This window comes from Nyctibius grandis, chromosome 15 (assembly GCF_013368605.1).
Source record: "Nyctibius grandis isolate bNycGra1 chromosome 15, bNycGra1.pri, whole genome shotgun sequence".
In the NCBI taxonomy this organism is placed as follows: domain Eukaryota; kingdom Metazoa; phylum Chordata; class Aves; order Nyctibiiformes; family Nyctibiidae; genus Nyctibius; species Nyctibius grandis.
In genome coordinates this window covers 2,146,401-2,170,679 of record NC_090672.1, presented here as the reverse complement: position 1 = coordinate 2,170,679, position 24,279 = coordinate 2,146,401, and the positions used below count along the sequence as shown (strand labels likewise).

General features: G+C 44.5%; 1 protein-coding gene across 2 annotated transcripts in view; it reads left to right on the top strand.

Moving 5' to 3' along the window:
* Positions 1 to 21,244, top strand: part of MYH10 (myosin heavy chain 10) — a 107,157-nt gene extending 85,913 nt beyond the window's left edge. For both annotated transcript variants that reach the window (XM_068413506.1, XM_068413507.1), the window contains 19 exons: positions 887 to 1,024; positions 2,472 to 2,595; positions 4,833 to 5,004; positions 5,758 to 5,970; positions 6,070 to 6,214; positions 7,623 to 7,829; positions 8,888 to 8,992; positions 10,056 to 10,208; positions 10,543 to 10,791; positions 11,346 to 11,558; positions 12,041 to 12,253; positions 13,258 to 13,419; positions 15,190 to 15,318; positions 17,009 to 17,097; positions 17,343 to 17,466; positions 17,574 to 17,782; positions 18,609 to 18,717; positions 19,097 to 19,269; positions 20,144 to 21,244. In XM_068413506.1, the coding sequence (XP_068269607.1) occupies positions 887 to 1,024; positions 2,472 to 2,595; positions 4,833 to 5,004; positions 5,758 to 5,970; positions 6,070 to 6,214; positions 7,623 to 7,829; positions 8,888 to 8,992; positions 10,056 to 10,208; positions 10,543 to 10,791; positions 11,346 to 11,558; positions 12,041 to 12,253; positions 13,258 to 13,419; positions 15,190 to 15,318; positions 17,009 to 17,097; positions 17,343 to 17,466; positions 17,574 to 17,782; positions 18,609 to 18,717; positions 19,097 to 19,269; positions 20,144 to 20,288 (3,072 nt within the window). In that variant the 3' untranslated portion in view covers positions 20,289 to 21,244. The remainder of the gene's footprint in view (positions 1 to 886; positions 1,025 to 2,471; positions 2,596 to 4,832; positions 5,005 to 5,757; positions 5,971 to 6,069; positions 6,215 to 7,622; positions 7,830 to 8,887; positions 8,993 to 10,055; positions 10,209 to 10,542; positions 10,792 to 11,345; positions 11,559 to 12,040; positions 12,254 to 13,257; positions 13,420 to 15,189; positions 15,319 to 17,008; positions 17,098 to 17,342; positions 17,467 to 17,573; positions 17,783 to 18,608; positions 18,718 to 19,096; positions 19,270 to 20,143) is intronic.
* Positions 21,245 to 24,279: the final 3,035 nt, after the last annotated feature.

The window sequence follows — 24,279 nt, the reverse complement described above, 5'->3', positions numbered from 1 at the left end:
TAGAAACAAAGACTGATGGGATGATGTCACTTATAAGAGAAATGTTCCTGGAGTTCAGTGAATACCTTGAAGAATATTCCTTCTTTGACTTTTATGAAACTTAAGACACCTAATCTCCTCCAAGTTATTTGGGTTTTTTTATGAAAATCTGATGATTTAGATGCTTCCGTCTGAATACACGGAGACCTTGAAACAGGGAATACCTGAGAACTTATCTGTTAAAATATTCAAGGTACTTGAAGGGGATATAAATCCCACACCTCAGAGCTCTTGACACCTTTTAATAAGTGTCCATTGATATGTGGCTGAACATCTTATTTAAAACCATTAATGAATAGAAGCACAATACATTATTGCTCTTCTAGTCGTATCTGTCTATTTGTGCCAATATCTGAACCGTTTCATCTGTGATATTGAGATCTGGATTCGTACTGAAATCAGGAGATCTGTTTCCTGTGGTGTCTCTTTCCAGACACTTGCACTTTTACACCAGATGCCCTATTCAGATGCAGTATGCTAGGAAGTATTTGACATAAAGCCTGAGCTGGTTTGGTTGTCATTAAGTAGATTTTTTTTTTATTTTTTTTTATGTTCAGAATGAAGAAGGCAAAAGACTCTGAAGTGAGTGTATGTTTCCTAGACAGCATTATTTCAGCCAAAGCTGAAATAAAGTATAAAAAATTCCATGTGTATCACATGGCCCTTAATTTCATTACCAGATCATTGATATAAATGCATCTAACAAAAAGCAAATGCATTTTTAGTGTTAGTTAAGGCAGGTGGCTTTTCAAAAAAATGCCTTTTTTTCACGAATTTAAAAAAAACCAAACAAACAAACACATGAGTAACCTGGAAAGTGCACAGATGCAATTGCCTTTCTTCCCAGGACCTGGAGGAACAGCTTGATGAGGAGGAGGGAGCTCGACAGAAGTTGCAGCTTGAAAAAGTGACAGCTGAAGCTAAGATCAAGAAGATGGAGGAAGAGATCCTACTGTTGGAGGACCAAAATTCCAAATTTTTGAAGGTGAGACCAGTATGCGTGGTGGAGATTCTGCACTTAAGTAACAGTAGTACCAAGTGATAGCTCTCAGAACATTTGAGACTCATGTTACGTTATCTATAGAGCTTGTGCCTGAAAACTTGTGGGGTTTGAACAGGTTGAAGCTGAGACATTTTTAGAGCTTCTTTTAAACTGACCTTTAAAAGGGAGGTATTTGCCATGCATTCTTTCCTATTTCATGAGTCTTCCAAATCTAAGAGCTGGATACAGTGTTTATCAGAGCTATGGTGGTTCTTTGCAAACAGATTTCCAGAAGTGTACAGCAAATGCTGTCCTAAAACCAGGCCTCCTGTGTGTTGAATTCCAAGTCTCGCTTTCTTGGAAAACAAATGTTCATATTTCTATACTATTCCAATGGATCCTTAATATTGACAGGTCAGTCACTTGAAATAAAATCTGTTATATATGCTGTATGAGACCTCTGTATGGATTTTGTATATTCAGTTATTTGTGCTGCTTAGAGATTCTTCAAATTGTATTGATTGAGTGCACCCTCAGTAAATTTGCAGATGACCCCAAGCTGGGTGGGAGTGTTGATCTGCTGGAGGGCAGGAAGGCCCTACAGAGGGATCTGGACAGGTTGGATAGATGGGCCGAGACCAACGGCATGAGGTTCAACAAGAACAAGTGCCAGGTCTTGCACTTGGGCCACAACAACCCCCTGCAGCGCTACAGGCTGGGGGAAGAGTGGTTAGAAAGCGGCCTGGTGGAAAGAGCCCTGGGGGTGCTGATCGACAGCCGGCTAAACATGAGCCAGCAGTGTGCCCAGGTGGCCAAGAAGGCCAATGGCATCCTGGCCTCTATTAGGAATAGTGTAGCCAGCTGGTCTAGGGAAGTGATCGTCCCTCTGTACTCGGCACTGGTGAGGCCACACCTTGAATCCTGTGTCCAGTTCTGGGCCCCGCACTTCAAGAAAGATGTTGAGGTGTTGGAGCGAGTCCAGAGGAGGGCGACCAAGCTGGTGAAGGGTCTGGAGGGTCTGACCTACGAGGAATGGCTGAGGGAGCTGGGGGTGTTTAGCCTGGAGAAGAGGACTTTAGTGCAGTCTACAACTACCTGAAGGGAGGTTGTGGTGAAGTGGGAGTTGGCCTCTTCTCCCAGGCAACTAGTGATAGGACAAGAGGACACAGCCTCAAGCTTTGCCAGGGGAGGTTCAGGTTGGACATTAGGAAGCATTTCTTGTCAGCAAGAGTCATTAGCTCTTGGAAGGGGCTGCCCAGGGAGGTGGTGGAGTCACCATCTCTGGAGGGGTTTAAGAAAAGCCTGGCCATGGCACTTAGTGCCCTGGTCTAGTTGCCATGGTGGTGTCAGGGCAATGGTTGGACTCGATGATCCCAGAGGGTTCTTCCAACCTGATTGATTCTGTGATTCTATTTTAGAAGTTATTCTTTCTTCTCTTTCTCCTACACAGGAAAAGAAGCTGATGGAGGATCGAATTGCTGAATGTACTTCTCAGCTGGCTGAAGAAGAAGAAAAGGCCAAAAACTTGGCCAAGCTTAAGAACAAGCAGGAAATGATGATCACTGATTTGGAAGGTTTGTTCTATTTGCCTTTAACAGCTTGGACATCGTGCTAGAAAGGAATGGATCACTGATTACAATGTATGCAGTATCTGGTCCAGTCTGCTAAGTGTAACCTTATATGTAGATACCTTAATAGCTGTTATTTTTATCTGTTTCTTGTAAGAAATTTACATTGCTTGCAAGACTTGTTGCATTTGGCTGCTCAGTCTTTCTCATGCTTAGCTTGTTAGTTTTGCATTTTTGAGAATCTATTTCATTTATAGACACACTCAGAAATTCATGTTGTTGCGTGCATCCCTTAGTAACAAGGTAAAACATCTGTCTCTTGAGAAGTTGTACACTTTTCTGTAATAACACACTAGAACGATGTATTTCTGGAAGAATGTTAGTAGGTATTCGTTAGGCTTCTAATATTTTTTTAAATAAGCAAATCTGAATTGTTTTGCTGTTCTTAATGCTTTGTTTATCTAAAATGGTTCAATTTCTTTGGCCATTTATTTCTGATTGTTTGGCTGTGCTGTCACAGGCTAAACGTAGCCCTATATGTAACCTTTCTTGATTTAATGGGTTTTTTAAAATTACTTATGGCTGTAAATAGCTATTGTGCAACATCAATAAACTGCCAAGTCAAAGTTGCAAAATATAAAGCAAAGTTGCTCTCAATGCCCTAATTTGGAAATAGTTTTTCACTTACTGTGTTATGGCCTGTATTGCTACATATTTTAAAACTGATGTGCTTGTGGAAGAATACCAAAGTTTAATCTTATCTGTGTAGGAAGGTATTGAACTAATAAGGTTAGTAGGTGACTGACGTACCTTTTCACTAAAAATCATACTCCGAGACCTTGAGGTGGGCATAAGTAAGCTTTACTCACTGGGAAATAATGCTTGAGTAGTTGTGTGCTTAAATCAGGACTAGCATTTCAGAAGATACTTGACAGATGGGTTTGGTTACGGTGCTGTTCCAAGACTGATGACCTTAGAAATGGCATTTAAAGCTTAAACATGAGGCATGCAATTTCTTGGCTAGTAAAGCACAATAAAATGATATTTACTCTTTGAGATGATTCAAGAAGCCATTAAAGTCTCTGCTAAGGTCTTGGCACTGCTAGGCACTGAAATTTGAAAAGAAAACCTAATTCAGTTTACTACGAGCTTTCTCAATTACAAAATTGGGTTTTGTGACACTGTTCTAACTGTCACTCACCAGAAATATAGTGTAAAAACAGAGGGAAAAGTGCAGGTTTTTTTAATGATGTTTTTTTGAATTGATGTTTTAGAGAAAAACAGTGTTACTTGAGATTGTCTGGAAAATCCCAAAGAGCCGTGGGTGGCTCTAAGAGATGATTCTTGACCATGGCTCCCTTTCCATGGAGAGGATGATGTCCTGGTTCAGTAGCAGGCTTAGGAAGGGGTGTGAGAGAAATCTCTGCACTGAGGACCCACTAAGTACTGAACAAGTCTAATGACTTAAGTTTATGCTAATGCATGTAGAATTGTGCTAATGCTATCCTAAGCAAACCCTTCCTGTGACTTAAATATGTTACATACCCGGTCATTAGCTAAGTGTAAACAAGGCAGCCAGTAACTATCTCAATCAGACAATAGGCAGGTCACCTAAATGTATTTTATTGCTATAGCACTGATAACTGGATGGTTTTCACAAAGAAATACCTTAGGGCAGGAGTATCTTGGCTACACAAATAAATTACTGGAAGCTATCAGGGTTGCAAAGTCTGGCTAAATATCAATGGGATGGAAGTTAGTGGCACAGATACTTGCAAAAATGGTTATCCAAGTTTTCTTTAAGCTATACTGTTTTCCAGTAGACCTTCTGGAATCTAGCCTAGCCCTTCCAGAACTATGCAAGCCATCATTTTTTCCAGTCCATAGTTGTTCTTCACTTTTGAATCCTGATGTCTGCGATCACCTGGCCTAGCAGCTCAAACTGCTCTTCTGTTAGATCCCATTCCTTATTTTCTGTCAAGATGAGATTATGTTTCTGTTCCCCTGCTTCAAACTTTTTTCTCCAGTTGTTGACTTTTTCTTGACTTTCTATCTAAGTCATACAGTTCTGCTTTGCTATTTCATCTTTCCCAGTCACCCTTCCAGCTGCAGACTGGAGAAAGAATTGACACAACATATATTAAACTTCCCACCCTTCTTGCCACCCCATTGCCCTGCCCCTGAACCTTCTGAGGATGACAAGAGAAAAAATTGCTTATAAATATAATCCTTTCCTTCCTTAGAGCGCTTAAAAAAGGAGGAGAAGACCCGTCAAGAATTAGAAAAAGCTAAAAGAAAACTTGATGGTGAAACAACAGACCTACAGGACCAAATAGCTGAGCTGCAAGCCCAGATTGAAGAACTGAAGATCCAGCTGGCCAAGAAAGAGGAAGAACTGCAGGCTGCTCTTGCTAGGTGAGAGCATGATGGGGCTTGTGACTACAGAAGCGTGGCAGAAACCTCCTTTGCCAGACAGAATTTCAGCTGACTGCAAACTTATCAGTTAGAGCTGGGCATGTTAAAGCAGAAGCCAGTTCATGCTTGTACTAGAGCATCTCTAGACACCTGTATGCTGTGTGTAGATGTGGCAGAAAAGGAGTTCAGTGTTTTATCAGCATCCATGCTCTACAGTAGTTCACCAGGGTGTAATAGCATCTGGGCTCTGGAAGCTTGTTTAGCTTCCCAGAGTTTAGCCTCAGGAGGGAAAATCCATGTAATTCTCAGAGCCTTCTTCATGGTCAAAGTACTTGATAACATGTGTCCTGTTCAGTCACTGAAAGATTGGTGTAGTAGTCTTGCAGCCACGTGTTATAAACTAATCACCTTTTGTATTTTTTTGAGTAATGATCCATAATTTTGCAGGAAGAGAAAATTCTACAGACAGAGTGTGTTTTTGGGACAACGTTGAGATTTACAAAACTGGAATACTTGAATGTAAACTTGAAAGCTTGATCATTCTAGTAGTGCATCTGTAGTACCTGGGGCACTGCACTTGTTAGGATCTTGAAAGTAACAGTGCAGGAGTGGTTTTCTATGTATGAAGCTTTAGAAGGTCTATTTTATTCTAGTGGGAAAGTTGAGCTATTTGTGTACATAATTTAAATAACTGTTATGAGAATAGATCTGAAGCTATGAAATATCATTAACTGTTGTGCCTCTATTTAACAGAGGTGATGATGAAGCAGTTCAGAAAAACAATGCACTGAAAGTGATAAGAGAGTTACAGGCTCAAATTGCAGAACTCCAGGAGGATCTTGAATCTGAGAAGGCATCACGCAACAAGGCAGAAAAGCAGAAAAGAGATTTAAGTGAAGAATTGGAGGCTTTAAAAACTGAACTAGAAGATACCTTGGATACCACTGCAGCACAGCAAGAGCTGAGGTAGGATCATGTGTGTGTAAGAAGGCACCATTAAAATTTGACTTTAATTTACAAAAGACTAAAATGTTGATTTTTGATAACCATTCATGCTTCCTGTAGGACAAAGCGAGAGCAGGAGGTGGCTGAACTGAAGAAAGCAATTGAAGAAGAAACCAAAAACCATGAAGCACAGATCCAGGAAATCAGGCAGAGGCACGCTACTGCCCTGGAAGAGCTCTCTGAACAACTTGAACAGGCCAAAAGGGTGAGAAGAAAATGAATTACAGAAATACATTTTTCTGCTTCAGGACTTTTTATAAGTAACATAAGTGTTGTGATCCCTTCCACTGATATCTGGAGATCTAAGTTGTCCTCTGTACATGCATAACAATTGAATCAAATCTATCCTGCTGGTTTGACAGTCCTGGCATCTATCTGAAAAATGTTCATTTGATTTGGAAACGGTGCACCTAGAGATAAATTCATGTAATGTTTCTGTAGGAATTTTCTAGCAACCCACGTGCTTATGTGGTGAAAAGCAGCTCTCTGCATGAGTGAACTGCAGAGTGCTTCCAAATAAGGGAACTGTAATGTCGGCACTCCCAAATAACAAACTGTGAGTACAGGTGGGGTAACAGTTCTTCCAGCCACTCTTAACTTCATGCTTGTGGTGTGACCTCCAGTGCTAGGTATCTGTGGAGTATCTGGCCACTTTGCACAGCTGTATTGTGTCCTTTGGTACCCACTACCAGAGCAGGCAGGAGGAGGCACACCTGGATAGCGTGGTTCCTTCTAGTGCAGCTCGAGTGTCTTGTTCAAAAGTAGAGTTATTCCAACACTACAAAAAAAAAATTATCTTTAGTTTGTGAAATTATAGTTCTGGTCATTCACAAAGGTGTGTGTGGACAGTTCATATACTGTAGTAATATTTTTATTTAGGAAATACTTCACAAACTTCCTTAGTTTAAAATACTAAGTGAGAAACATAGTAGTTAAAGCTGGTGGTAATTATAGTTTATTCACCTGAAGATCTTATGCATGTCTTCTGCTCCTTATTCATAAAATAATCTCAATAAGAGCATGAAAAGATGGAAAAATACCCTGCAATCTTCAACAAAGGTCCTGTGGTAAGATGATGTCAGTTTAGTGATATAGTAAGAATGGCACTTAAACATCCCTTATGCCAATTATTACTTTTTTAAAAAGGTTTTTGACAAACGTCAGTGCAGCGGTGAAAAGTGCTTTGTTGTGCACTTCCAGGCTGTTACGCCTACTAAAATCAGGGCAGCTTTAGTTGATATCTTTCCTTTTATTTCTGTGAGATGAGCCATGCTGATCTGTTAATGGGCACATTCCTTCCTACTTACTGTGCTACTCAAACAGGCATTTTACAGCACTGACATCCCAGATCTTGTTGATTTATAGAAGTATCTTCTGGTCCTCCCTGTTACCTGTGATATCTGAGAGTGGAATAACTTGCATTAACTTAGTCTGTGGCTAACACAGACAGAATGTTACGTGGCAGCATTTTAAACACTCCCTATTTACAACTTGCTGAGCACTTGTTTTATTTTTAAACTTGTAAACATGATTTGCTGGGCTGAATATTTTTAGCAGAAAACTTTACTGATATATAACGAAGTGTTGAATATCTTTCCTTTTGTTTTTCCTAGTTCAAAGCAAATCTTGAAAAAAACAAGCAAGGCCTAGAGTCCGACAACAAGGAGTTAGCCTGTGAAGTGAAGGTACTGCAGCAGGTCAAGGCAGAGTCTGAACATAAGAGGAAGAAGCTTGATGCTCAGGTACAAGAGCTAACGGCTAAGGTCACAGAAGGAGAAAGACTGAGGGTGGAACTGGCGGAGAAAGCTAACAAGCTGCAGGTAAGGCTGTACAAAGTCCTAAACTGCTGAAAAATACACTAGAAATTAAAAGCCTTCACCATATGTAGAAAAATTTCATTTCAGCTGTGAGAAATGATAGTCAAAGATGCAGCTAAGTCTACAGGAACTGGGTCTGCAGTTGATGTGGGAGGTGATCTCAGTCATCACCGATGTACTAGAAGGGCCTTCAAGTGGTGACGTGCCTCAGGTGGAGACAGCTGGACAGCTGTGACCTTAATCCTGACATTTTGGGGCTTTGTGAGGATTACAGTGGCTTCTAACTACATGGCTTCCCATCCTGGAGACAAAATCCTGTAGGGGACTCTACTGACAGCTGGCCTACAGGTGTCTGGCTGGGATATGGAATTGAGTAGATTAGGCTGAGCTCACTTGTAGGTGTGAGCACTGATTGATGATGGCCACAGGTTTCCTTTTGTGCTTCAAAGTTGGGAGCTTGATGGATAGGGATTGCAAGTAAAGGCCTGTTCTTCTGGGAAATGGAGAAAAATGAACAAAATGCAGTCTGGGCTGACTCTTAAACCACAGCAATGAGTACTTTAGGTAAGTCAAGCTAAATTGCTTCAAAAGAGAAGAGCCGAGTTCTTTTTGGAGGAAGCTTTTGGGCAGTCTCTCACTGTATATACAAGTAGCATAGCCTGAAACAGCAGGAGTTGGCACCTGGCAGTAACCTTTTCTCTTGCAGTGATGCTTTAAACCCAGCTGCCACTCTGATAATCCATGAATTAATGGTCCTGTAAAATATATGGTCCTATAATTCAAAATAGTGTTTAAGTATGAATGCAGATATTGGAATGGCATGCTCTGCTAAATAGCATGTGTAACTCTTGTCCTGTTATACCCTTAAGTTCAAGATTGACATCCAACTTAAAGTTTCTAACCAAACTTCAGTACTTTTAGCTTGTATCTCTGTACTGGGATCTCTTGCCATACCTGGAATTTGTTGAGGTTTTGTACCCTGCTGTTCCAGCTCCCAGTGGGATGTGAGCTTTGCCATGAGTCAGCCGCATGCTGTTACCTTTAGACTGCTTGCTTTGCAGAACGAGCTGGATAATGTCTCGAGTCTCCTGGAGGAAGCAGAGAAGAAAGGCATTAAGTTTGCCAAGGATGCGGCTAGTTTGGAATCTCAGCTCCAGGATACACAGGTGTGTGTACAGGGAAGCTTAAACTTTGCGCTGAAGCTTTGTTCCTCGTTGAAATGCTAACTGCAGAACAGAAACACATTTTTATTCATGGTTTGGAAAGTCCCTTAGGTAGGAGCTGCATTTCCTGCTGAAGTCTGGTGAAGGGCGATGTATAATGACTGCTCAGCTACATGTGGAGCCAATTTTTCATTATCTAAGATTCACTATTTGAGAGACTGTAGCCTTTCAGTTTCTTTTATTTCCTAGTCTCTGTGGGAGATAAGCATTAAGTCAAAAAAAACGTTTCCAAGTAGAATGTTAATGTCAATAAGATCCTTGGGGTGTATGAAAGGCACAAGGGACAATGCCCTGTCTTTTACTGACAGCTTAAGTTCTTAAAAACTGCCAGTGTTTGGTTTTGAGTTAAATAATGCAGCTTTATAAATATATTTGTCATTTAAATATACTTCGTTTTCCCTGTATGAAAATGCTAATGGTGACTACTTGAATAATGTTAATCACAACTGGAGAGATCTGTGAGGAACAGGATGGGGGAAGGGGGATGGTGGTTACACCTTTTATTAGGTTCTGTTACGACAGAAGTTTCCACTGCCAAATTACAGCTATCTTTAAACTGACCTCTCTGTTTAAGCAATGCAGCAAAACTTGGAAGCAAGCTGCCATTGCAGGATTTGCTGCTATATACTCTTCCCAGGTGGTTTAAAATAGGGGCTCTATATGCTTGTCTGAAAGAAGAAAAATAAATTTTGAAGGTGACTTCTGTGCTCGCCCCTTTAAAGACAGAAAAGTATCATCCAGTAACTTCTAGAACAGACAGTGGCATGGATTCCCTGATCAAAAATATGCTTTATAAAGGTTTAACTGTGCCCAAAATGAATGAGCAGTGCCTTTTTGAAAACCCAAATTATAGATATCTTCATAAGCATGTCCTTGTACAAAAATGCTGTGAGAAAAATAATCAAACCTGAAACTCCACATAGAGTAATGGAGGGTGGTAGTCCACGGCCACAGTTGACACACAATGAACCAAACTATACTTTGACTATGCCTGTTTGTGTAACAGGAGCTGCTTCAGGAAGAAACCCGCCAGAAACTCAACCTGAGCAGTAGGATTAGGCAGCTGGAAGAGGAGAAGAACAACCTGCAAGAGCAGCAGGAGGAGGAAGAGGAGGCCAGGAAGAACCTGGAGAAACAGATGCTTGCCTTGCAGTCCCAGGTAAGCTGTTGTAAATGCAGGATTCGGTAAGGCCTACACGTTCCAGGTGAGATGAATTGGTGTCCCAAACCTCTTGGAAAAACGTCGTGTAATTTGCACACATTCTAGAGCAGATTTTGGAATAAAATTTCCTGCGGTCTTTCGCCATTGCAATAATGACTAGTACAACTGCAACGGGCAGCACTTCCCCTACTTAGTATGCTGCTAGCTCACACTTTTTGTGTTACTTTAGCTAGCAATAACGTCTATTTCTGGTTTTGTGTTTTGGACCTGATGCCCATCTTTCCTTCTTGTGATGCACTAAGGAACATTATTTTCTTTTATTAAATTTCAGTTGGCTGATGCCAAGAAAAAGGTAGATGATGACTTGGGAACCATTGAAGGCTTGGAGGAAAATAAGAAGAAATTATTGAAGGACATGGAGTCCCTAAGCCAGCGCCTAGAGGAGAAGGCAATGGCTTATGACAAACTGGAAAAGACAAAGAATCGCCTGCAGCAAGAGCTGGATGACTTGATGGTAGATCTAGATCATCAGCGCCAGATTGTTTCTAACCTGGAGAAAAAGCAGAAGAAGTTTGATCAGGTAGTCTAGTTTCCTGTCATCTTGCTGCTTTCTATGATTGTTAAATGGCATCTTGTTTATATTGTTACTGCATAAATGAGCCTCGTATAAAAAAAGGGTCTGACGAGTACTGTGGTTATCGATAAACCTTTTGTGAGCAGCTTGGCCTTTGTTAAGAGTAACTTGTCGCTTATAATTTCAGTGAGATAAATGCCAGCTTTGAGTCTTATTAGATCAAGTAATAAGCTCTTTATATACAAAAAGGAAATTATATTGGAACAAAAACTTAGAGTATTATTCTAATCCCTCAAGACAGACTAAGAAAGAATGTGAAGACTGAAAGATGAAAATAATATAAAGCTTATTTAATCTTGATTAGTAGCTTGCTTTCCTCACCTCATCTCAGAGTAGCTGTAGCTGTTTTCTTACTAGCACTTTGATCAAGATTGAGACTAGACAGCATCTAAAAGCCAATTAACCTTAGAGAATTAACCACTTCATTGACTAAAACACCTGAGACAGGAAGGACCTGATTATAGAACTTATGAGATGGATTAATTATTTCTTATGTTCAGATGCTGGCAGAAGAAAAGAACATTTCTGCCAGATATGCAGAGGAAAGAGATCGTGCTGAAGCAGAAGCAAGGGAGAAGGAAACCAAAGCACTGTCTCTGGCTCGGGCTTTGGAAGAAGCCCTGGAAGCTAAGGAAGAATTTGAAAGACAGAACAAACAGTTACGTGCAGATATGGAAGACTTGATGAGCTCTAAAGATGATGTGGGCAAAAATGTAAGTATGTTTCAACACCCTGTTTTGTTATATACAGGAAAACTCCCTGTCTGGAGACGTATATTTGCCACAAAACCAGAACTTATTGAAGCTGATTTATAACCCAAAATTCTGGAGGAATTAATGCTCAGAAAAAGGGAGTGGTCTTTATTAACATCAGGCCTCTTCAAAAGATGTGAAGACACAGAGAGCTGAAGTTGCCGGCCAAACGACTGATGGCACCTGAGCTAGGCTTAAGAGCGTCTCGCTACTGCTTTTGCTCTGTGACATTGCACAGCTCATCTCTCCAATCATCTGCACAGATGTTTGCTGGGTTCTCTAATACAGACTTAGAGATGCTGCTCTGCCTGTTCTGATTCATTGTCTAATTCAGGGCATCACAAAATGTAGTGTACTGAGTTCATAGTGTCTTATTTTGCTGTTAATAACTGCTGATGTTGAGATACCTGAAGGAGAGGGTCTGATTAATGTTTGTGGCTTAGGTCCATGAACTGGAGAAATCAAAGAGAACTTTAGAGCAACAGGTTGAAGAGATGAGGACTCAGCTTGAGGAACTGGAAGATGAACTGCAGGCCACAGAAGATGCTAAACTTCGTTTGGAGGTGAACATGCAAGCTATGAAAGCCCAGTTTGAGAGAGATCTGCAAGCCAGAGATGAACAGAATGAAGAGAAGAAGAGGATGCTGGTTAAACAAGTATGTCTATTTTACTGTACTTCATAGTGGGAAGGGTGTGAGGATCTTTTGCCGAAGCTCTGTGGCGTCAGTGGTAATTTGCTACAAGAAAAATAAAACTCTTTGCCTCAAGATCCCATCCTATAGAAATCCCAGGCACTGATCTTTACAAACAAAAGAATAGGTTTTGTTGAGGGCTGGCCACTGTCAACTGTTAGTGTCAGTCTGCTATTGATTGTCCTCCAACATGTTGATTGTCCTCAACATGCAACACTCAATATTTCAAGATTTATCACAAGAAAACAAAAATGTACAATTGCTGAGAATGACCAATACATGATCTCTTAGAAATAAACATGGCCTGGAGGGCTTTTGAAGTTCACTGCAATACGAAATTGCTATTACCTTGCACTGGACAAGAGCTCTTGAGCTAGCATGAGGAGAGAGGCTTCCTTCAAAACAAAATATATTCTTTCATGTTGGTAGACTGTGGCATTTCTAGCTCAGTTTTATTTTTGCATAAGTTTGGCTTAGTTCTTCTTGGTTTGCTGCTTAGAGACTTTTCTGTTTTGTTTTGAAAAAAAGTTGTTGGTGTATAAATGCTAGGAGCACAGCTATTTCCAAAGGAATTATTTCAATTTTTTGTTGTTGAAAAAGAGGTGATTCTGCTTCTTACTTCCCTCTTAGTGGTTCAATCAGAATTCGTGACATCTGCCCTAGAGTGATACCTACATGTGGATAGATGTTCTGGGCAAGAAGCTGATCACCGAGTAGCTGAACAGATGAAATGCAAATGCTTCAGATGCTGAGTTATTGTCTTTGTTTTCCTTTTTGTCAGTTCGGAGATCTCTGCTTCCAATTTGTGGGTTTGTTTTTGCCATCTGCAGTGTCTTCCCTTGTAACTTGCATCCTGCAGTCTTTTCCAACTGAGTAACGCTAATTCTGCTCTGCAAAGGCCGTTGTGTTGGGATTTTGTGTTTGCTTCGTTCCTGGAGCTGAGCCTGTCACACACCTCGATTTCACAGGTGCGAGAGCTGGAGGCAGAACTGGAGGATGAACGCAAACAGAGGGCTCTTGCTGTGGCAGCCAAGAAGAAAATGGAGATGGATCTGAAAGACCTGGAAGGTCAGATAGAAGCAGCAAACAAGGCTCGAGATGAAGCGATCAAACAGCTCCGGAAGCTCCAGGTAGGCACAGCTGATCAGCTGAGCTGCTTTCCCTCCTGGTGACAGTCTGTCAAGGGGGTTGCTTTCCATTAAATACAGTTGTAGCTTGAAGGCAAAAGGAGCATCAAACTCAGCCATGCTGACAAATGTCATAGAATATCTGGCCTAAACTTCTCACCTGCTCAAAACTCCTCTCACCCTCCTGTCGGTAAGGAGTTAAGGTTGTCCCCCACGTACTTCTATTCAGTAGTCATCTTTCTCTTTATTTCAACACTCTGCATAAGGATTTACTGAGTATTGCTTCCTAGGCTGCATTTTTAAGATTTATGGTTGTTTGTAGCTTTGAATTTACTGATTTGAGCTCAGCTCTTGCTGACTGCTGCTTCCTCAAGTTGTTGAACTTTTAGAGGTGTTTTTAGCTAAAAACGCTCCAGAGAAAAAGGAGGAGTAACTTTTATTTGCTTTTAAAAAGCTCCAAAATGCCCATTCTTTTTAGTTTGGCAAGAAAAAAACAGTCCTTGTGTCAAGGATTTCTTTCCTATTCTCAGAAAAATATTCAACATTTGGTACAGTTCAGTTTTGCCAAAATTTTTCAGTGCCGTGGCCCAGAGCTGCAGGAGTGTGAGGCCACGGCCAGACAGCGTAAAGCGTGCGGCAAATTAAATTGCCTTTCTGCCCTGTCTGCTTTGTTGGTTGGCAATCCTGCTTCACCTGAATGAGGGTAGTTCTGGAATTGAGCCCTCAATGAAGAGGGACCATAGGTTAAACTACCTGAAGGGAGGTTGTAGTGGGGTGGGAGTCGGCCTCTTCTCCCAGGCAACTAGTGATAGGACAAGAGGACACAGCCTCAAGCTTCGCCAGGGGAGGTTCAGGTTGGACATTAGGAAGCATTTCTTCTCAGCAAGGGTCATTAGCCATTGGAAGGGGCTGCCCAGGGAGGTGGTGGAGTCACCATCTCTGGAGGGGTTTAAGAAAAGCCTGAACATGGCACTTAGTGCCATGGTCTAGTTGCCATGGTGGTGTCAGGGCAATGGTTGGGCTCGATGATCCCTGAGGGCTCTTCCAACCTGAGTGATTGATAAAGCAAGAAATGCTGGTCCCTAGCAGTACCCACTCCTCTGTTCCAAGAGGACAGGACAGCTGGAGTCTGCACACCCGATCTCTGTACACTTTCATACAAGCACCTGAAAGAAGTGGTCTCATGACTGGTGCTATTCTAAAGATGCAGGTACAACTTGAATGCAGTTTCTCCAACTTTCTCCCTCTTTTAGCATCTCAAGTCAAACTTGTGCAGATTAAGGTCTCCATCTGTGTTAACACTGCTTAAGGGAAGCATAAGCGTGTGCTTCCAGGTGTGCAAAATGGTGTGTTGTGTTACTTCTACGCTGAGAATAGTTTTGTACCTTGCATACTTGTAATAAGTTTTAGGTTTTTTAGTCAATTTAAGTAAATTTTTTACAAGTCGTTCCATGGGCTTTACATCTCCGTAAGTTTCATGACAAATGTAATTGAGCAGCTCTTTATTAGAGCTTTTTCCTACCAGAAATATACCAGAGAAATGAGGTGAAGTCTTTTAACGTGATATTTCTGACTAGGAATCGAATGATGGAAAGATGAGAAAATGAAGTTTTACTATGAAAATAAGAACTGGAAGTGCATTTAAGTGGAATGAAGCCACTTTGGGAGGAGGATCTTGCCTCTTGAGGGCCAGAATGCTTCAAAGCTACTAATAAATCTTGTGATTGTCCTAATGCAGCATGGCTTTTTCCTTCCCCTGCTTGCCAACTGCAGGCTCAAATGAAAGACTACCAGCGGGAGCTGGAAGAAGCCCGTGCGTCCAGAGACGAGATCTTTGCGCAGTCCAAAGAGAGTGAAAAGAAGCTCAAAGGTCTTGAAGCAGAGATACTCCAGCTCCAAGAGGTGAGACTGAAACCCAATAAATCTGCTTTTTACTTTTTTTACTCTTTGATCCTCACTTTCCTCTAGCAAGAAAAACAATCTAGTGAGTTGAACAGAGAAATGGGAGCCAGAAGAACTTTCTCTTCCCACCTGCCCCAGGTCATTAGTGAACTTCTTACGGCTTTGTAGGAATCATTCCAGTAGTCTGGACTTCATTTCTCTGCCTGGGTAGCAGGAAAGCTTCAACTACTCTTGAACAGATTTGAGGCCTCTACTAAAATTTGCAGGGTGGTTCGAGAGTCTCTGAAAGGTGCTGTGTGCAGTGTCAGTGCTAAAGTTGATTATTGGAAATACATAAACCCCTGACAGTGTCTCCAGTACCTCAGAGGGCCATTTAAGTCTGTGGAGGTTTATCACTGCCGTCTTAGGTCCTTGTCCCTTTCTCTTACGGGCATGTGTTCCCTCCTCGTTGGCAATTTATGTAAGAGCTCTGATTCTTGCTACGTATCACTTATCTCCCATTATCTCCTTGGTCTGCCACAAGGTCAAACATCAGCAGAACTGCCTTGTGTGAGAGAGTGCCTCTTTTTTTTGTCCTGTATTAGCTGCAGACCAAAGTTGGAAGCAATCACTCAGATTTCACTACACTTACTCTTTGAGCCTTAATAGATAACCTACGACCTACCAGAGCTGCTCCACGTCATTCTTTTGTGGACTTCAAACTTGTCAGTCTTGCACTTGCAGTGCTTTTAATGGTCCTTCATAGCAAATGCTTGGGTGTTTCTGCCACTTAATACAGTTTTATGATAGGAGGTTCAGTGCTCTTTATGCTATTGTGCTTTTATTTTCTATGCTTTGCTTGCATTCATGCTGTATATCATAGAACCACAGACTGGTTTGGGTTGGAAGGGACCTTAAAGATCATCCAGTCCCAACCCCCTGCCACGGGCAGGGACATCTTCCACCAGACCAGGTTGCTCCAAGCCCCATCCAACCTGGCCTTGAACACTGCCAGGGAGGGGGCAGCCACAGCTTCTCTGGGCAACCTGGGCCAGGGTCTCACCACCCTCACAGAAAAGAATTTCTTCCTCATATCTCATCTCAATCTCCCCTCTTTCAGTTTAAAACCATTCCCCCTTGTCCTGTCACTCCATGCCCTTGTAAAAAACCCCTGTCCAGCTTTTCTGTAGCCCCTTTAGGCACTGGAAGGTGCTAGAAGGTCTCCCTGGAGCCTTCTCTTCTCCAGGCTGAACAACCCCAACTCTCTCAGCCTGTCTCCATAGCAGAGGGGCTCCAGCCCTCTGAGCATCTTTGTGGCCTCCTCTTACTTTGTAAGAACCTACAAAATTTGCTGAATTTAGTGCACTTTGCACTGTGTTCGTTAGAGCATGTGACAGAACGTTTTTCTCCTGCTGTTTAGGGTTTGCATGTTACTGATCTTGCACAGATTTTTTTTCCTTGGCTTTGTGCAAGGAACACTTCAGGGACAGCAAGAAGTAAATCCGTTGTAGCCGTATTGTAGTTTAGGGGAGGAAATACCAAGATGATGTGTCCTGCTAACCTCTACAGCTGTTGCTTCTGCTTCTCCATTAAAAGGCCTCAGGGATATCACACTTTACAGCATCTCCTGGAAGTCGTTAGAAGGCTAAATTGTTTGCAGAAGTTTTGAGATTCCTAATGCTGTAATGAATCTTTTCCTGGACCTTCACAGGAGTTTGCTGCGTCTGAAAGAGCCCGTCGTCACGCTGAGCAAGAGAGGGATGAGCTGGCTGACGAGATCGCAAACAGTGCTTCAGGAAAGTGAGTCATGAAATGCATTAATTGTGCATCTGAAGAACTTCAGGCACCAGCAGCTGTAGTTCTCAGTAGTCTGCTTGCAGATTCGATATTGACCTGTCTTCATGATAAAAATCCTTGTTATGAAGAGAATTGCTGACACAGCAGCTTCTCATGACAACTTGCAATGCCTAAAGTATCAGGAGCAAACTAGCCAGTAGCTTTGTATCCGATCTGAACGTGTCTTGACCCAAATACTTCCTTTCTAGGTCAGCGCTGCTGGATGAGAAGCGCCGGCTGGAAGCTCGTATTGCACAGTTGGAGGAAGAGCTCGAGGAAGAGCAGAGCAACATGGAGCTTCTCAATGAGCGGTTCCGGAAGACCACGCTGCAGGTGAATCCGTTGTTGGCAATTCTGTTGGGGCAGTTTGTGTTTCAGTGTGCAGTTAAGTGGAGGCTCTGAATAGCATCAAATGATCTTCTGTTCTTCTCCTCTGAAAGGTTGACACGCTTAACTCTGAGCTTGCTGGGGAGCGGAGTGCTGCCCAGAAGAGTGAAAACGCACGGCAGCAGCTGGAGAGGCAGAACAAAGAGCTGAAAGCCAAGCTGCAGGAGCTGGAGGGATCTGTGAAGTCTAAGTTCAAGGCAACAATTTCTACTCTAGAAGCCAAGATTGTGCAGCTAGAAGAACAGCTTGAGCAGGAAGCCAAGTAAGGAAAAAATCTGTTTGCCTGTGTTTGCTCTGTCAGTTGAACATCTGAAACCTCCAGGCCTTAAGTCTTTGTAGGGCTGAGATGTGAGCTTACAGCACAGACACTAGGGTTTGTTATCTGGAAACCTGCTGCTTAGGGGACACACTTTAACAAGACAGCTGTAAAGTATCTGGGGTTGAAAGTTTCAGAATCTATTTGCTCTGAAACTGCTGAATTAACTCCTGAAGTTAACCAGGTGACTACGTTGACTGGTAGTCCCAGGATGCACAAGGTCCTGCAGAAGTTTCTTGAGACAAGATGGAACATCCCCTTGAGACACCTGGTCTCTTTGGTAAGAGGAAGCAAGTTGAACAGCTTAGGTGTGAGAGCTTAAGCTGGTTGAGGTGAATCCTGTGCTCTGCAGAAGTCTTTCTGCAGTGAGCTCTTCCTGTCTGTCCTTACCATCTCAGTCCTCCAAATATTTTTGCTGGTTCCTGTCTTATCACCATCTCTGTTCGTTTTGTGCCTGTGGCTCTGCGGGAGGACCACGTTACTGGTTAGCAGTAACTTTAAAGCTGCTCTCTTCAACCTCATTGTGAAGAAGCACCTTCTTACCCCCTTTCCAGCCTGCGTACCACCCCCCTATTGCTCCAGTGCTCAGACTTCATGCTCTCAGAGCTGCAGCCCAGCCAGCCACCAGCACAGAGTCGGTTCTGTTGACAGTGGCAGGCTTGTTAAGAGGACTCAAGTATCACACAATGAGGCGAGAGCCTTTCAGGAAGGACAGATCTTGTGTTGCCAGCCCTCCAGTACCGGGACAAATCATGGCTTTTGGTTATTTTAGGGAAAGAGCAGCTGCTAACAAACTGGTGCGTCGTACAGAGAAGAAATTGAAAGAAGTCTTCATGCAGGTGGAGGATGAGCGTCGACACGCAGACCAGTACAAGGAGCAGGTAGGAGGAGGGGCTTAGCTTTTGGGGCCTGTTTCTCAAAAAAAGACAAGTAAAACCATCCTGTGAGCAGAAAGGGCTTGTTAGGGAGCTTTTTAATGGAAAGATCTAAGGGAATCTGTCTTGATGACTAAACCACTAGAGTAGTTCCCAGCAGTCAAAACCTCCCCGTGTTAGCTCTGGTGTGATGGTCCATTATGCATCCTGGTCTCCCAGACCCAGGAGCTCTGCAATGTTTCCAGGAGTCCAGGCTGGAGTCTGCAGTGAGGCTGGTGGTTCATCTCCAGCTGGGGTGGTTGGGGATGACAGGGTGTTAACTAATCCCCAGTCAGGGGGTTGCAGCTGGGTAGTTTGATCCTGAGCACCTGGTTTTGTATTTTAGATGGAAAAGGCAAATGCCAGAATGAAGCAGCTCAAACGCCAGCTGGAGGAGGCTGAGGAGGAAGCCACACGTGCAAATGCTTCCCGACGTAAACTTCAGCGTGAGCTGGACGATGCCACGGAGGCTAACGAGGGCCTGAGCCGGGAGGTCAGCACCCTGAAAAACAGGCTAAGGTACGTGGTGCCCCTGGGCAGGGGTTTATCGAAGCCCCTGTGTGCTCACAGACTGTCCCCATAACACATCCTTGGGGGGCATCCAACTGTGGCACTGCAGCAGGAGAGCCGCTAACGTTAGGGGATGGGTCAAACCGGAGCCTGCTGGGAGCTGCTGACGATGATGATGATGATGATAAGGACGCTGCCAGACTGCAGGGATCTTCCTGACAGCTCTTGAGCCTGAGCTCTTTGGAGCTTCCATTGGCAGGTTCCCTGGGGTTGCCAGTTCAATCCAGCCGTAGGTAAACATGACAGAGGAGACAGCTCAGTCGTGCTTTTCCAGTGGCCAGTACTGATCCCTTTTTTCCTGATCCACCCCATGGGGAGTGTTCCAGCACTTCCCTTGAGAGCAGGGCTTTGGGATCAAGGTCTGTATGAAGTACAGGTGGGAGTCTGCAAAGGTGGGGCTGGTGCAGAACAAAAACCATCTCAACAGGGAGAGCAGCTGAGCACTAGTGGGCTTGTAGGACTGGCAGGAGGGGAGCCCTGCAGCGCTTAACAAAGGAGCAGTCGATATTTTTTTGGGGAACTCACTCTGGTTAGTACTTGGTCTGTGCTTGGTGCTTCTACAGAGACAGTATTTTAAGTTACCTGGGACTTGCCAAATTAAGGTGATGGTACAAACTAAACAGGAATACCAGAATGTGTTTGCACACAGGGTGTTGACCCCTTGGTCAGAGAGAGGGTTTCAAAACGCCGTGGGTAAAATCTGCCCCGTGCGTGGCCTGGAGCTGAGCTGCCACCTTCCCCTGCGGTTCAGCAGGGAGGTCTGTCAGGGGCAGCCGCCAGCACCGGGACCCGTCAGCAATTGCTGTGTGCTCGTTGTTCACAGGAGAGGGGGCCCCATCACCTTCTCCTCGAGTCGATCCGGGCGGCGCCAGCTGCACATCGAAGGGGCCTCCCTGGAGCTCTCGGACGACGACGCAGAGAGCAAAGGCAGCGACGTGAACGAAGCGCCGCCGGCCCCCGCCGAGTAGGGCCCCGCCACACCGTTTGCATGCAGAGACCTTTGACACAACAGTCGGCAGAAGGAGGAGGACTTTCCTGACCACCGACCTGCCTTGTGGCCCTAAACCTGCCTTACGAGACGTCGGCATGCTACAAGGTTACTTATCGTAGGTCAACCATGTCTTAAGGCTCTCCAGCCTCACCATACTGTACCCTGCTTCAGATATAGGTACAACTGCTTTTTTATATATAGTAAACAAAACGGGATCGTCTCTGTTCAGTGCATCTCTTTTCCAGATACTCATTGTAAAGCCATTTTATAAAGCATCATGTGAAGGATGAAACTTTTTCTTTTTTTTTTTTTTAATCAATACAGAAACTTCATTCCCAGAGGGTAGGTGGTTGGGACAGACCCATTGCCATGACTATGCATGCTTTGTACAGACAACATCCTTCCATTTCTTCTGTGCTCACACGGCCCTGGGCTGTATTGAGTCTGTTGGATCATTGAAGACCAAACTGCACCTGTATCTTTCTTTTTTTTTCTCCTCGTTGTGATCAGCACACAATCAGCGAGTGAACTGTGAAAAGGCCTGGGGAAGTGTTGGAGGGAAAACGTAGGGATGAATGAGTAGTGTCCATTTTTAACCTGCAATATCATTTTGAAGTGTTCTCAGCACCTGCTTCATCAGTTAGTGTTCCTGCAGTACAGGCAAACCGAAACAGCATCACCGCTCCCCGTCTGTACAGTACTGCTGCGTCCGTAGAGACCTGCTACGCCCGTGCCCAACAGATCCGTGTATATATTAAGGCTAGAATAATGTGAACACCAGTGGAAAATAAACACACAACGCAGGCAAAATTAATTTATTAAGTTATGGCTGAGTTAGTTAGTCTTCAGGACATGGAGCCGAGCGGCTGCAGCGTGAGCCTCGGCTCATGTGGTGCCTGAGCAGCCAGGCTGGCGTTGGGGAGCAGCGGGGCCGCGGGGCTGGGCGGGGAGGGGCTGGTGAGGGGGCTCAGCCACGGGGGTTGCCTGCCGACGAGTTAACATGCCAGTGGATGTGAATCCTTCTTTTTTGTTGTTGTTGTTGGTTTGTTTTTAATTTTGAACAGTATTACAGCGAGTAGTTAGCATTCTTTTTGTTTAAATAGCTGAAAAACTGACATTACAGAAAGTGCCTTAGACACTACAGTACTAAGACAATGTTACATATATAATTTGCCTATATAACAATGATTTAATGTATTAATTTTGACTGTGCTTCATATCATGTACCTCTCTAGTCCAAGTGGTATTATTGATATTAGTGACAATGAATCAGTGTTAACTAGGAAACTTCCTCTGCCACATGCTCAGACAACATGGATTTCCTTTTTTTGGTTAAAAGCTTTAACATCTGTCGCAAAGGTTTTGTTGTGTGTGTTTGGATATTTTTAATCGAACTGGCTGTTGACCACCAGGCATCTGACTGCAAATATCTTGTTTTCTTGTATACCCATATTTCTAGACAATGATTTTTGTAAGACAATAAATTTATTCATTATAGATGCGGCCGCCTGCTCTGTTTACTTACAGGAAGAGCTGTCTCCTGAGGCTGGCATAGACCTTAATAAACGAGAATATGACTGGAAGCTGCCTTTTCCCTTCTCACTGTTTTGTTTGCTTGGGGTTTTGGTTTTTTTTCCTTTTATTTTGACCTAAATACAGCGTCAATGGCCTGGGCCGGGCTGAGCCTTTGCCTTTCTAATGACAATGTACAGGGGGAGCTCTGAAACCTCACGCAGAGGCACAGCCCCATTTCTGCCTTTAACAGGGTCTGGTCTGTCTTCTGAGCCGTTAAATTCCCTGTTTTCGGTGTCCTGTTGTGCAGTACCTGCTCCCCTCGCCGCTCCGAGCAGAGCTGGGGCAGTAGTGAGTGTCGATAAGGCTGAGGCCAGCAGAAAGGTGCAGGCACAGGGGCCCTGGGGCTGATCCCCGCTCGGCTCCACAGCTGGGTGAAAGCGATTTGCTGTGTGTGCACAGGAACTGGGGACCAGGATGGACCCACACAGCTGGAGGGGAGGTGAGAGGAGTGAGGAACATGACTGAGTTAAAAGTGTGATGAGGGGATAGAGGGCATGGAGCAGGGTGGAGGGGGGAGCTGGAAGCTGCTGTCTGGGCTCTGCTGGACAGGGCAGCTGGAAATGGCTCAGGTGGGAGCTGCTCTGACCTGTCAGTGGTACCTCTGCTTCCAGCTGCCTGGCCTGGGCTCTGGGAGCCTCCCAGCACAGAGGGGCTGCTGGGTACCCCGCCGGTCCCAGGCACCAGCTCCTGGAACCCTGTTCAGTCACAGAATCCCAGTCTGGTTGGGGTCAGAAGGGACCGCTGGAGATCATCCAGCACAACCCCTGCCCAAGCAGGGTCCCCCAGAGCACGTTGCACAGGGTTGTGTCCAGGTGGGTTTGAATATCTCCAGAGAAGGAGACTCCCCACCCTCCCTGGGCAGTTCCAGGGCTCTGGCACCCTCACAGTGAAAAAGTTTTCCCTCATATTCAGATGGAACTTCCCATGTTTCAGTTTGTGCCCGTTGCCCCTTGTCCTGTCACTGGGCACCACTGAGAAGAGTCTGGCCCCATCCCCTTGACACCCACCCCTAAGGTATTTGTAAGTGTTGATAAGATCCCCCCTCAGTCTCCTCTTCTCCAGCTGAACAGCCCCAGCTCCCTCAGCCTCTCCTCATAGCAGAGATGCTCCAGCCCTCTCACCATCTCCATACCCCTCTGCTGGACTCTCTCCAGTAGTTCCTGGTCTTTCTTGAACTGGGGGGTCCAGAAATGCACACAGTTACTCCAGGTGTGGCCTCAGTCCTGGCCACCTTTTCCTCAAGTGCTTCCTCCAGTGCTGTGGCTGCTGCTCCTTCTTGTGCTGGGGAGTGCAGGGGCTGGGGATGTCCCTCCCTGTCACGGCTGGCACAGAGCAGGGCAGGCCCTGTCCCTGCAGCTTGCAGAAGGCCCGAGCTGTGCAGGAACAGCTTCCTCTTACGCGGGGCTTGTTCAAGGGGGGAAGGAGGGATGACTGCAATGGGGGTGACCCTGCTCAGAATCACAGAATGTCAGGGATTGGAAGGGACCTCGAAAGATCATCTAGTCCAATCCCCCTGCCGGGGCAGGATTACCTAGATCATATCACACAGGAACGCGTCCAGGCGCGTTTTGAATGTCTCCAGAGAAGGAGACTCCACACCCTCTCTGGGCAGCCTGTTCCAGTGTTCGGTCACCCTCACCGTAAAGAAGTTTTTTCCTCATATTTAAGTGGAACCTTCTGTGTTCCAGCTTGCACCCATTGCCCCTTGTCCTGGCAAGGGATGTCACTGAGAAGAGCCTGGCTCCATCCTCATGACACTTGCCCTTTACAGATTTATAAACGTTAATGAGGTCACCCCTCAGTCTCCTCTTCTCTAAGCTAAAGAGACCCAGCTCCCTCAGCCTCTCCTCATAAGGGACAAGTTCACCCCCTTAATCATCTTCGTGGCTCTGCGCTGGACTCTCTCTAGCAGTTCCCTGTCCTTCTTGAACTGAGGGGCCCAGAACTGGACACAATACTCCAGATGCGGCCTCACCAGGGCAGAGTAGAGGGGGAGGAGAACCTCTCTCGACCTGCTAACCACACCCCTTCTAATACACCCCAGGATGCCATTGGCCTTCTTGGCCACAAGGGCACACTGCTGGCTCATGGTCATCCTGTTGTCCACTAGGACCCCCAGGTCCCTTTCCCCTACGCTGGTCTCCAACAGCTCTGTCCCCAACTTGTACTGGTACATGGGGTTGTTCTTGCCCAGATGCAGGACTCTACACTTGCCCTTGTTATATTTCATTAAATTTCTCCCCGCCCAACTCTCCAGCCTGTCCAGGTCTCTCTGAATGGCAGCACAGCCTTCCGGTGTGTCAGCCACTCCTCCCAGTTTGGTGTCATCAGCGAACTTGCTGACAGTGCACTCTAATCCCTCATCCAAGTCATTAATGAATATATTGAATAGA